This window comes from Ictidomys tridecemlineatus, chromosome 12 (genome assembly GCF_052094955.1).
Source record: "Ictidomys tridecemlineatus isolate mIctTri1 chromosome 12, mIctTri1.hap1, whole genome shotgun sequence".
Classification (NCBI taxonomy): Eukaryota; Metazoa; Chordata; class Mammalia; order Rodentia; family Sciuridae; genus Ictidomys; species Ictidomys tridecemlineatus.
The window spans coordinates 76,940,005-76,954,278 of record NC_135488.1 but is presented as its reverse complement, the minus strand read 5'-3'; the positions used below and the strand labels follow the sequence as shown (position 1 = coordinate 76,954,278).

The following is a 14,274-nucleotide window of genomic DNA, read 5'->3' as shown; positions in this document are numbered from 1 at the left end:
TCCTGGTTTGGAGATGTAGCTTAGGGGAAAAGGACTGGTGTAGCATTGATGAGGCCTAGAGCTCCACCCCAGCACCTCAAAAATAACAAAAACCAATAAAAACTCTTTAACAAAACTATGATTTAACTACATATCTATTAAAATAGGAAAACAGTGTAGAAACTGGAAAATGCTTGTAACTGTTAAAAGCAGGATACAAAACTGTGTATATATGAAGGTTTCAATTATCTGAAAAACTTTCGTTTATACAAAGCAACAAGAATAAAAGAAAGAAGCACAAGACTGGAAAGACAGACCTAAGCAGCAATAGCATTATAGGAACACTGGAGTTTGAGTGATATTTTCTCTTATTTTCCAAATGCCCTGTAACGGTGTAATGCGATAAATTGATTTTGGTTTCGATCTGAATTTACTGAGGCCATGGGAAATGACCTGCTGTTTCTATAATCAGAAATAAAACAACTGCGTGGGGGTGGGGGATGTAGCTCAGTGGTAGGCAGGCACAGCACACAAGGTCCTCCAATGTTTAACCCCAGGCGCCTAGAAGGGGGAGGGGTAAACAAATAAGCAAACATGGACCTTAAAAAACAAACAAACAAAAAACACAACTTAAAAGTCTAGGAGGCAGATAAAGCTGATAAAATTGTGTTATCTAAAGTCAGTTCTGGGTGAAATTAATTGTAAATTCAACCCTGATTTCTTTTTCTTTTGCAGCTTCTTCCAAGGCTCCTGGTAAAGACTCATTTTGCAAGTGATAAGTTACCCGAACTCATCCACACAAACACTGAACGTTCCAGGTTCCGTACGAGATTTGAGCGTTAATCTAAATCTCTAAGTGAAACTCTAACGTGGAATTTCATGCCTCACTCAAGTGGTGAATGCGTGTTTGCCAGTATAGCTGAAAACATTGCACCAAGATGTGATCAAACAACCAAGCAAAAGGTGAGTCCCGGTTAGCGCTGCAATAGAAATCGATTCTATTTAAACGAAAAACGTGCGGACCCAGGAAACTTGCGGCGGGGTCAGGCAGTCTGACTGGGCACCCGCAGGCATTAACACGTGGAAACGCAGGCCCGCGCAGAGTGGCAAGGCGGCGCGGCCCCGCCTCCGGAAGGTGCGCACACTGGGCTTCCGGCTCGGCTGTCAACCCTCCGGCACTTCCGCCTCCGGCTGTCGGCGTGGCGGTGGAATGGCGGGCTCTGAGTTGCGTGCAGCGCTGGAGCAGCGACTCGATGCCCTTGCCATCCGCACGGAGATTGTGGAACACCCCGAGGTGAGGCTTCCGCGTTAGGCGTGACTGCAGGGACAGCCCTGGCCAGAGCAGGTGCTCACTCACTGCAGTTCCATCCGCCGAGGCCGTGGAGATAGGCGTTCCAGGGGTGATGTTCAGCAGAGTGCTTTCGATTAGTGACTGTGAGCTTGTCCTGAAACTTTTCTTCTTGGAGTGACTTGATCACCTACTATGTTGAGAACTAGTTCAAAATATGGAAAACTTGTGCATCTAACCGGTCTGGTTGTGGTCAGTTTGTCCACTTTGTGTATATAAAGTGATACAAAGCACCAAACCGCCTATTTAGTGGCCCCTACGTACAGCCGGAGGTGAGGGGTTGATATTTTGCAGTCATGGATCAGTTTATCACAAAGGTTACTCTTTACACTTTACCAGCATGGCAAAAATCACCATTCCCTCCAAAAAAAAAAAAAAAGGTTGCGAATATGCACATTTTAACATTTTTAGGACATATTTTTAGATGTTGATAAACCTTTTTTTACTCATTTATTTATATGTGGTGCTGAGAATCGAACCCATTGCCTCCCAGGTGGAAGACAAGAACTATACCACTGAACCACAACCCCCACCCCTTAACATGGTTTAATGTACTAATGTGAATATTTGTACGTTTCCTGAAACTAGTGTAACTTGAGTGGTGCGGGGCATAAAGCTTACCCAAAAGTGACAATCGATGATGGCTAAAATGGCGATCTCCAAAGACCAGAATACAAAATTAGTATTCCTTACCTTTACAAATCCAACATCAAGACTTTTTCTGACCTTCCTCTCTTCCATATGGTCTCTGACATCCCCGCCCCCGACCTTTTGGTACTGAGGGGTGCTTAACCACGGAGCCACATTCCAACCCCCAACCCCCGCTTTTTGAGATAGGGTCTTGCTAAGTTGCTGAGGCTGGGTTTGAACTTGCAAACCTCCTGCCTCAGCCTTCTGAGCCACTGGGATTACAGGTGTCGCTAGGATTACCGGTTGTGCCACTGTGCTGGGCTTTACCTGTGCATATTGCCAGATTTTTTGGATGCTTTTTTAAATGTAAGTTTCCAAGTCTTATGCAGCTGTCTACTTTTAATACCCAAAGTTTAAATTTTTTTTTTTTGTTGTTTTTGTTTTGAATGTGAAAGCATGCTTGGCTGCACCTTGGAATGGAACACTGGTCTAAAGAGAAACTGCCTGAGATCCTAAGATGAGGAATTGAGAAAAGGGATTGTAAATATTTCATAATGTGTAAGTATGTATATATGCATATTAATTCCTAAACTTTTCATATATGTGATTATTTTGTAGGTATTTACAGTTGAAGAAATGATGCCTCATATCCAGCATCTGAAAGGAGCACATAGTAAGAACCTATTTCTTAAAGACAAAAAGAAAAAAAACTATTGGTTGGTGACAGTTCTTCATGATAGACAAATTAATTTAAATGATCTTGCCAAACAGTTAGGTGTTGGGAGCGGAGGTCTGCGATTTGCTGATGAAACAGTCATGCTAGAAAAGCTGAAAGTTGGTCAAGGCTGTGCCACACCTCTGGCCCTCTTCTGTGATGATGGAGATGTAAAATTTGTTCTGGATTCTGCTTTTCTGGAAGGTGGACACGAAAAACTATACTTTCATCCAATGACCAATGCTGCAACCATGGGATTGAGCCCTGAAGACTTTCTTACATTTGTGAAGATGACAGGACATGAACCCATAATACTAAATTTTGATAAAAATTAATGCTCTGGATAACTGTATTTCTGAAAACTGTCTTGTAATTTTATTTTTTTTAAATGAATTATATATAAGATTTATTGAATCTTAAGAATTCAGGCCTAGAAGAAAACAGGCCTTGGGGTGAAGTAAGGACATGGAGTTTTTATTTTATTTCTGGTACCCTATTTTATCCCCCCCTTTTTTTCCTGGTTGAAAGTAGTACCAGGAGGCAGGAACAGGGGAGAGAAATTATATAGTTATATTGCGTGCCTGTACAAATATGTAACAATTCACTATTTTAAATTATATGAAATAAAAATCAAAAAATTGAAAGTGATAAAATAGTATCTTTGGTTTTGGGATTGTGGCTCATTGGTAGAGTACTCGCCTACCATGCATTGAGGCACTGGGTTCCATCCTCAGCACTACATAAATGTAAAATAAAGATATTGTGTCCATCTAAAACTAAAAAATAAATATTAAAAAAATAAATAAAAAAGATGGAGTTGGGCGAGGTGGCACATAACTGTAATCCCAGTGACTCATGAGGCTTAGGCAGGGGGATCACAAGTTTGAAACCAGCCTCAACAACTTAGTGGGACCATAAGCAACTCAGTGAGACCCTGTGTCAAAATAAAAAAATGAAAAGGTATGGGATTATAACTTAGTGGTGAAATGCTCCTAGATTAAATCCCCAGTACTGAAAAATTAAAAATAAAAGACATACTGAGGTAGATTTAGTCAACTCAGATCCTGTTTTCCATCTCCTATAACAGTAAATTACTATAGGAATGCCTTAAACAATTAGGAACGCTTAGCTTTAGCTAGCTTACATCTTTAGAATGTTTATTGTACTTGAAAAAGCAAGCTGAAAAACAGTATGTGTGAAATTTACACATGGTAATGTATATAATACAATAAAAATATATTAAATTATTATTTCGGGAAATGGGGATTAAGGAATAAGGATTCCCCAACAAGATAATTAAAACAAACATGGGAGAGAAGGATAAAAACTCTGTTGGGTATTCCATTGATTTTTTTATGCCATTAAAAATGATTATCTGGTTCAGAGGTTATAAATCTGAACATACTTCCACAAGTTTCTTCTGTCCTTTCGGGTATTTTACTACACTATTTCTAGGATTTTACTCATTTTCTTTCAGTTAGGACATCTGAAATAGTATAAAAGCCTATAAAAATGTAGTCAGTTGTCATATAGAAACTAGTTAAAAAAAAACAGAAAATTTGACTTTTTTTCACTTCACTTAGAATCAAACAAAAGCCTTCATTAACTGAGGATCTGACATGGTTTAGATTACAAGAAATCCTGTTGTGGGTCATTAAAATTCACATCCTTTCTCTAGTACATAATCAAATGGGATGTTACTGAAAGGTAAAATAAAGGTAATGATTACTTGACTGTAAAGTTCCACGTAAGTTTTTAACTAGTCTGTACTGTAATAATTTTAGGTTGCTTTGCACATAAAATGAAGGAATAAAATCTTAATTTGAGGACCTTGAGAAGCTTGTCTGATGGTGAAAACAGGTCTAGGAGGTCTGATTTGCCCAAGGATACAAGGCAAATTGCCCCCCAAAGTCTGTAAGTGGAAATTTTGTGCAGTCTAGTACACTGGTCCCCACTTCTCTGCAGTTTTGCTTTCTGAGGTTTTAGTTACTCATGGTCAACCACAATCCAAAAATAAGTGAAAATTCCTGAAATAATTCACAAGTTTTAAACTGGGTGTTGTTCTGAGTAGCATGATGAAATCTCACATCTCATCCAGCTTGGGGTGTTTATCATTTCTTTGTCCAGTGTATCTATGCTGTACCAGTTACCAGACTGACAGTGGATCAACCATGTTAGGATCAACTGTAGTGGTATCAACTGTGTTAGGATAACTGTAGTACTGCTGTTCAAGTAATTCTTATGTAGTAGTAGTCTAATGCTTTGTTACAATTCCTACATCGTTGACCTCACCCCCCCTTACTTCATCACATTATTTTTATCATTTGACATCTCATGAGTGAATACAATAAGATATTGAAAGAGATTACACTCATGTAACTTTTATTATAGTATATGTTATAATTATTATATTATTGGTTACTTACTAGCATTAATGTCTTACTGTGTCTATAAACTTTTATCATAGTTATGTATGTTATAGGAAAAAACAGTACATATAGACTTTGGTATTACTTAACTTAATACTTTTATCAGGAATCCACTGGGTTTTGGACTATATGGGGGGGCCAATATATGTAAACTGTATTTATACCTATTTTGGGATTGAGAGAACTGACAGAGACTCTTCACTTTCTCCCCAAACCTCTAATATTCATCCCAGTATGATAAGAGCAAAGTAATCTGAAGTTAGGAATTACATCTGAAAGTAGTTCTCCAGGGTACAGAATGACACTTGGTTAAAATTATGACTTAAGAATGATTACTACTTCTTGTAAAAAATCACCTTTTATTTTTTATATATCAGTCTGAAAAGTGAATGTTAATCCAACTTTTTAAAGGAGAAACAAAGTTAAAAGCTAAGTTGAAAATGAATGTTTTTAAAAGACAAATCAAACAATGGTGCCTCTTTTCACGAGTTGGATTTCTATGGCTGATATTAAGTATTGCCAAGTAATAAACATTTTGCCATTCAACTCCAAATTCTCATCAGCATTAGTTTTAAAGGAAATGTTACAGTTATATATTGATTTGGTATTTAATAACAGTTGTAAGTACAATGGCAAACACTGGAGAAAGAACCCTTAGAAAAGAAAAAGGCCATTTAAAATCAGGTTTTGTTAATGGGGGTTGTAAGTGCAACATTATGTTAAGCATTCCTTTTAAGGCATTTCATTATCCAAATAACATGTACATCAAGTTTGTAAGTTATAAAATGGGCTCCTTTTATATTACTCATTCAAGGCTTATAAGAAAAAAAAAACACATTTTGGGATTAAGTAGTTGAAAAGAAAACCAAAAAATTCACTTTTCTTTTAAAAAGTAACTTAAAATACAAAAGTAATTTAGAATACATTATTATTCCCATTATAATTTCAGATTTGGTACAGTATCATTTTCATTTCCTGACATAATCTGTTAAGACAGTACAGGTTGTAGAACTTGATCTGTGAGGTGGCTGCAATTCTATTACACACACGGTGGTTTTTTAAAATAGGCCCTTACCATGCCTGGCATGAAAGGTGCTACATACGAACCTGTCTTATAAACTCTTTGGTAACCACCAATTCAAAAACTTGGACCAAAACATTTCCACATGGCTAGATTTGAAGCACATGATTACAGCTCTAGGCCAAAGTTATTACCCTGTATATTGAATTTTTCAGTTTCCTTCGGGGTTTTAGGTATTGATTCAGAGTAGAACCAGAAAATTAAAAGTATGTCTGGCTCATCAGGAATAGGCCCTGGTGAGTTTCCAGTTGGCTTTACTATTTTGTTTGACAGAACTTTATGTAAGGTAAAAGAGTGGCTTCCTACATGTTTGCTTCTGGCGGTAGCTTTTGGAGAAAGTAAAATATTCATGTGGTTATTATCTAGTCCTTTCTTGAAATGGTATGAAAAAGGTGATGAATATAATTGAGAGTATTTGTATTTTTACAGTCTCACTATGTCCCCTTCTTTGAGTCTTTTCAATTGTCCTTTTAGATCAGCCTTTTTAAATTTAGTACTTCAAAGGCTGTCATTCCGCATTTTCTGTAGAAACAGTAATGTGCTGGTTAATTCAGCAGATTCTCTATTTTAGAATATTAGTATCCTGAAGAGGTGAAAGTGTGATATTCATCTTCATTGGGCCACCTCACACTCATTAAATTTCAACTTTTCAGTAACAGTTCTGGGATGTGTCCTAGCTGTGCAAATTAGATGCTAGTTAATATAAATCTAAGTTACCCACTTACTGTATTTAGCTAAAACATAATGTCTACATTTACTTTCAACTTACCCAACCAAAAATAAATTTACATTTTTTACATGCAAAGTGTCTCTAGACTGTCATGATACCCATTTACCAATTTGATACTTGAATCAAGGGAGTCGTGATAGAGAGATCTCAAAGTCTAGAGAATAGATTTTGAATATTTATGTTGTGCAATATTTGTATTTCAGTAAGAATCTTTTGTATTTACATTTATATAGCACCTTTCATCCAAGAGTTTCAAAGAGATTTAACTTTATTTGGTGGCAAAACCTACGTTAATGATGACACTGAGTTAATAAATCCAAGTTCTCTAATTTTCATTTCTATTTCTGGTCAGCTAAACATGCTGTCTCTCTTTCTTTTTTATTGATGGTCTTTCCAAAGACAACTATAAACACGACACTGCTAACCAAAAAGAGAGACAGATGGACGGAAGGGGAGAGAGGCTATTCTCATGGCTACTGGGTTAGTAATGATACACACACAGTTCATAAACCACATATTAAGGAATAAGGAATCATTTCTAAAAAGTCCTTTAGAGCTGGTAATGAGAGCCTAAGAAGTGTGCTATTAAAATAAAAAATAGTCAATATCTTATTTCAGAAGACTATTTGATATTTATTGTTAAGTAATGAATTTGTATTAATGAATATCAATGCAGTTTTTTGGACTTCATAAGAAAATAAAACTGTGATATAAAAATTGGAACTACTAAAAAATGATGTTTCTCTGGGTTAACTAAATCTACTTTTTTGTGCTTCTTCCAAATGTTTAAGGTAACAAATGCATACAAATATTTCAAAAGTACCTGTTATTCAGTTTTCAACTTTAATGTAATATTATAAAGAACAAAAAACAGAAAAGTTCTTATTAATAAATGATAACCTTAATAATAAATGAGTTCCTGGCAAAATGCAGATCGTAATAAATTATTTACATTATTTTTGCCATAAGAAAACTTCTTAAGCAACAGTCAGCTCTCAAGTTAAAAAAAAAAGAAAAAAAGAAAAGAAACATACATAGCCCAACAGTAAAGAAGTGAAACAGTGAAACAGCTTTACCTTGGGAATGCTATTTAATGGAAAACCATCTTATTAAAAAAAGTTTCAGAAAAACACTTTTATCTTGGATCCATGTATGAATGCTTAGTGTAGCTTAGTTAGGAATAAGGAAGATTAATATTTTTATAACTCCTATCTCTTGTTATGAATTTTCAGATTTATCTTATAAACTGATTTTTTTGCAGTGCATCAAAGATAACTGACTTTAAAAAGAAAAAAAGTACCAACACATGCAGTCTAACGAAAAAATGGCTCTGACATGCCAAAACAATTTTCTCTGTATCTTCATATATAGTACATTGCACAAAATACTACAGCATTTAATTTAGATTTACACAACTAAATATAAATGGCTAGATTTGGACTAATACTTAGCAGAAGCATTAAGCAAACAGATAAATTCATAAACAAATGATGAGAGAAGTAGATTGTTCCTGGAGTACTTCTTTTAACACTTGACCTTAAAACACTTGGTCCTTAGTGAGAGAACGTCCTTTATTCAGTAGAGCTTAACAATACAACGTATAGTTAAGTCCTAAAACCTTCTAAAACTTTTGGCAGTTGAATCCAGTAGTGCTCCTTGATTCAAGGAAGGAATGAAGGTTTGTATTTCTTGCCTGCTCTATTCACGAAGGATTGTTTAAGTCTCCTTAAAGATTTTTAAAAAATGGTTCCTATAGTTGCTAGGTGTCTTGTTACTTCAGAAATAAAGGCTTCATACTGAGAAACTGAAGGACACTTTTCTCTCTGTATTTAGTTGAAAGGCAGAAAGAAGAAAGAAAATATAAGAAAAGCTTGAAGATAAGAGGGATACTAACTACAGAACAGCCACTATGAACAGCATGCACCAGATACTTCAATGGGAATGAGAGAGTGACAGAAAATGAGACAACTCTTCTTTATAGAATAGGCATCTAGTTTATTCTCATTAGTTATCAACAAAATAGTGGGGGAAGCTCTATTTTTACCACAAAAAGATTATCATTACTCACCAGGAAAATTAAATTTAAAGTGAAGGGAAAAAAAGAATTTGTAAAGATTTGTTCCCTGCCCTGACAGGCAAAAACCTAGGGCAACCAACTAATCTTGTTTTACTAGTAAACAAGACAGAAAGTCAACCAATTAAGCAAGCAATATTTACATCTGTTAATGCAATATGCACTTGTTCTCAACTTAATTTGGTTAGTTTATAATAAATGAGACTAATCTCATTTACATTATAAGCAGTAAACTCACCACTTGGCCCACATGTCATGTAGTGGGCAATAGAATTAGGAGCTTTGTTGCTCCCTAGACCTGCTTTTTGAATGTCTGCTTTCTTGTACTTTGTCCACATCTGCAGGAGAAAAGCAGTTCATGTTATTTATTCAAAGTTAAACAAAACAATTCATGAAGATTAGACACTAAAGAGTTCTCACTGAGTAGGGTAAGGAGAAGGAAATTGTAACTGGGAAATTTATTAACCTGATAGACATCTCATTATTTAAAGATGATTTTCACACTTAGTTAATTTATTTTTCAGTATCGGGGACTGAACTCAGGGACACATTACAAATGAGTTACATCCCTAGCTCTTTTTATTGTTTGAGACAGGGTCTCACTAAGTTACTTAGGCCCTTGCTTAAGCTGCTGAGTTGGCCTCGAACTTACAATCTTCCTGTCTAAGCCTCCCATGTTGCTGGGATTACAGGCATGTGCTACTGCACCTGGCTTAATTTTTACAATTTATATGAATTTATGTATTTATTTAGTTCAGGGCTGAGGACTGAACCCAGGGCCTCACAAATGCCAGGCAAAGTACTCTTGCACCGAGTCACATCTCTAGCCCTTGATTTTTATATTTTAAAGCTACAAACATTATAAAAGCTATCACTATTTCTTAAAAACCTGTAACAATGACATTTTTCTGTGTGTCAGGCTCACGATTTATTTAGTAAATATTTGTTTATTTACCAAATGGTTACGTAACATACAGTTTTTTTAAAACTTTATTTTATTTATTTAGTATTTTATGTGGTATTGAGGGTGCTGAGAATCAAACCCAGGTCCACACGTGTGCTTGGCAATTGCTCTACCACTGAGCTACAACCTCAGACCTACATACAGTTTTTAAAGTAAACTATAATTTTGCATATAACAGAAGCATCCAGAATGAAATATTTGTATTATTTACTAAGAAAACCAGGGTTGAGTTATATTTTTTAAATAATATGCCACTCATATTGATTACAGCTAAAATTGTTTTGCTCAAAGTGGATCTATAGCATGACATTATGTGTATAATATTGCACAAATCATATGGGTATAACTTCTAGAAACCTAACTCAGGAATATAAAAGCTATTTAATTTCATTCTTTATAAAATTGAATAATTTTGAATCTTCAAATGGTTTTCAAATAAACTTTTGTGAAGCTGTAGATATTCAGGGAGGTGTCTTGGAGAAAATAAGCGCAGCTGCTTAACTGAGTCTGAATTGATTTATCTTAAATTGTCTTTTGCCATCTATGTAAATTTTCATTTACAGAAAGTATTATGCTAATTTAAACAAAATTTTTAGAGGCAATGGTTCTGTACAATTTATAAGTTTTTTTCCCCCCACCACAAAAATTTTACTTCAATTGTTCTGAAGTAACGGAGGTAAGATACTAGTTTTGTTTTGGGGAAATTTCATGATTCCATAGTAGTTGATGGTTTCTGGAGGAAGTCTAATCTGCATTCGCAGACAATCTTCAGGACTCATGGAAATGTTATGTATTTGTTCTACATGCACAGTGTATAGATTCATTTTGAAAATATGCTATATATCTATACACATACAATTATTTGGGAGGAAATACTTCTTTCCTATAAGTTTAATTTTGTAAAATAACCACATTAATATAACAGTACATGAGTTTTAAATGTATTTTGAATGAATAAAGTTAATATTTTAAGTTTAAAGTATTATGGGTAGATTTATGATATCTAAAAAATTTGAAATACTTGCAAAACAATCTTTGACTCAATATGGAAAAGGAACAACACTAATTGTATTTGTATCATATATGGCTCCCATCTAATCTCAGCTATATTTACCATTAAACTGATACTAGGTTATAAAAAAAGACTATAATCCCAGTGATTTGGGAAGCTGAGGGAGGAGGATGGCAAGTTTGAGGTCAGCCTTGGCCACTCAGTGAGACCCTATGGGTTGGAGAGGAGTAAAAGGGAATGGAAATGCAATTCAGTGGTACAGCATCCCTAGGTTCAATACCCAGTGAAAGAGAGAGAGAGAGAGAGAGAGAGAGAGAGAGAGAGAGAGAGAGAGAGAGAGAGAAGGAGAAGGAGAAGGAGGAGGAGGAGGGGGAGGGGGAGGAGGAAGGGGAGGGGACAGAGAGAAAACGGGGAAAAAAAATATTAGTACCCAAAATTTTGGAATGTTAGGACTAACTGAGCAAAAACTGATAGTAAAATAGAATGAAGTATCCATGCAGAAAGTGTAGTTGGTGGTACTAAAAAAGGTGAAAATTTCTGATTTTGTACATCTGATTACCTGTACTAGACCAAATGGAAGGAACCTAATCTGTGAAATGATCTTATGTTAAGTATGAGACTTAATTTACCAAGGATACACATTTCATTAAGCAAAGATTCTCTGTGATTTTTCCTCTAGTCCAATAACAGCTTAATAATAATGAATATAAAATAATAATTAATTCCTTCTTACTTAAAGTCACATTTCAAGGCATTCCTTCCAGATTCCAGGCTGAGTTATTTTCAGTAATAGTTAGGCTCAACCAAAATGGCAAAAATATTCCAAAGACAGATCTAAGATATATTCCTCCAGATGTAAGTGAATCAGGATTACAGTTTTTTTCCCTTAATATTCTGGGAATTAGAAATTCAAGTTTATCTGATTTGCTTTAAAAGTTATATTAACATAGGAAGATAATTTAGAAGTTTATGACAGGGCTGAGGTGTACCTCAGTGGTAGAGCACTTGCCTAGCATGCGCGAGGCACTGGGTTCAATTTTCAGCATCATATAAAAATAAATAAATAAAATAAAGGTATTGTGTCCATCTACAACTTAAAAAAAAGTTTACGACAACGGAGTTAAGAGTTTGCAAATATTATATTTATCTTATATATCGTGTTTTTTGCTACAGCGTTTATATTTGTTCTTGTTCTATAATTTGTCTTATAAAAACACATTTGTTTGTTTAAATGGTTACAAGTCCTAATTGTACATTTTAGCAAAATGTATTAATTTAAAAAAATTGCTTTAAGGAAATACATACATATTTTAATCATTAATTACAGAAGTGATGATTTTCACTTTGTAAACTTGCTACCCTTTTCAAATAGAAGTAAAAATACAAAAATTTCAAACATATTGAGTATGATTGTTTATTTCTCTTTGAGTCTATAAAAAAAGAACTAGAAAAACTACTGTGTTAACTGGTTCCAAGTAAATAAATCATCTTGAAGGAAAGATTAAACTTAAACTGTTGTATTTATCAGGAAAATGCAAAGAAGAGAATTAGTACAACTGCTTCTAGTCACTGTGTAAATGACATTTAAATTTGAAGGTGTTTTCAATGGGTAACACTAAATTTATGAATATTTACAATATCTTAAATCTAAACAATATTTTATAAAAATGGGCATCATTAAAATTTGCTACACAAAATGTTAAATTGCATTATTAACTATTTCTTTGTATGCACAACAGACAGCATAGTTAAACTATATAAGAAAATGATTTTTTTACATATTTTTCTTACTAATACTGTACATGTGCAATATAAAGTGCACATTCTGGGGTAAAAAAGGAGAGAGAGAAAAGTAGGAGCAGAAGATGAAGAAGGAGAGTGAGTAGACATTCGCTTTTTGGAAGCAACAAAGCAAATATGACTTTGAAATGTATTACTGGTAACAGAACATGCAACTATTTTAACATGCATAAGATATCAATGTAATAACCTCTTTATCAAGTGACAAAAAAATGTGAAAGAGGAGCACATATAGTTGAGGTTTTTAAATCATGCATAAAATGTACAATGTAATTAATATTTCATGCAGGCTTTGGTGTGGTTACACATTTATGTATATATACATGCCATCACATACAGCTGAAGACAATGCCACAATTTTCAAATAAAAAAAAAAAAACTAGCCAAATGATACTTTTCAATAGCAGCTCTTCAAATCAGATTAGAGAAGCACAGTGCATATTAAAGAACATCAAAGTATTGTGCAAATTTGATCATACACAACCATATTCATACCAAACAGTTTGATTATCCTCAGAAACCAACAATGCAGCTTCTTTGTCATCAGGATAGAGGCATGCAGGAATGATAAGGTTATTGCTATCTATAGAGGACCGTGAGTTACTGTTACTAGGGTTCTGACTATCAGAACACTGCTCATTATCTTTCTTTGCAGCTTTATCCGAAGGGGCAAAAACCTGGTCACTATCTCTGGTGACTGATCTGAGAGGTAACCCACTTATGTTACTAACTAATTCTGTATTCAGGGATAAGAATGGCTGAGATGAATGAACCATAGTAAGTGATCCTATGTTATCTTTAGTTGCTATTCCAAATGTCTCATTAGATATATTAAAAGTAGCAAAAGTTTGGTTTGGAAAATGTGACTTTTCTGTTCTTGAGCTTCTAGTCAGGGCAGATAGAGACTCAAGCATATCTGTAGCTAAATCATTTTGGGCATGAGAATCTACAGCACGTGTTGAACTGTGAAATGCATGAGAGGACCACTGGTGTAAATGGTACTCACTAGATGCTGCAGTGATGTTGCTATCAGCAGCAGGTGGTGGTGAATCAACTGATACAGGTACTCTACTGTCCTTGGTCAAAAAATCATGGATGCTTGTCCTTCGTGTAGTTCCTTCGGCAGTAGAGATCACACTACTTGCACGAGGTAAAGTGGCATAAGGATTGCTATCTTTTGATTGTCGTGACAGAGAGGTTTCTTTTACTAATTTTATCTTTCCTTGAGTGCCTGGTGTAGTTTTTCCTGAAGAACTAATGAAGTATGCATCTTCAGTCTTTCGAGGACCAGATCTCACAAATTCAGGCTTAGTTGTCCGTCTCTCATAGAAGTCCCCTGGGGCTTTTCCACTTACTGACCTGGCAAGACCAGAGCTAACTGGTTTGTCTTTTCCCAAAAAGTCAGAAGAGACAGACAAACTTTTCATTACTTCATCTAAGAGATTCTCTTGGCTTGAGGACTTTAACTGTTTAAAAAAAAAAATTAAAACAGATCAGTAAATACAGCCATGT

General features: G+C 35.0%; 2 protein-coding genes across 5 annotated transcripts in view; one reads left to right on the top strand and one right to left on the bottom strand.

Moving 5' to 3' along the window:
- The first annotated feature begins 1,116 nt into the window (after positions 1–1,116).
- On the top strand, positions 1,117–3,325 carry LOC101964266 (prolyl-tRNA synthetase associated domain-containing protein 1). The gene is made up of 2 exons (XM_005322018.5): positions 1,117–1,273; positions 2,576–3,325. Exons 1-2 carry the CDS (start codon positions 1,190–1,192, stop codon positions 3,005–3,007), a joined length of 516 nt encoding a protein of 171 aa, XP_005322075.1. The 5' UTR covers positions 1,117–1,189; the 3' UTR covers positions 3,008–3,325.
- A 2,115-nt stretch (positions 3,326–5,440) lies between these two features.
- Ccdc88a (coiled-coil and HOOK domain protein 88A) overlaps positions 5,441–14,274 on the bottom strand; it is a 134,177-nt gene continuing 125,343 nt past the window's right edge. For 2 of the 4 annotated variants that reach the window (XM_021724274.3, XM_021724275.3), the window contains 3 exons: positions 13,769–14,228; positions 9,225–9,324; positions 5,441–8,735 (listed from right to left, as the gene is read on the bottom strand). In XM_021724274.3, the coding sequence (XP_021579949.2) occupies positions 9,260–9,324; positions 13,769–14,228 (525 nt within the window). In that variant the 3' untranslated portion in view covers positions 5,441–8,735; positions 9,225–9,259. Of the gene's footprint in view, positions 8,736–9,224; positions 9,325–12,362; positions 14,229–14,274 lie in introns of those variants that run through there. The other 2 variants (XM_040271362.2, XM_078029160.1) reach the window with 1 other exon arrangement.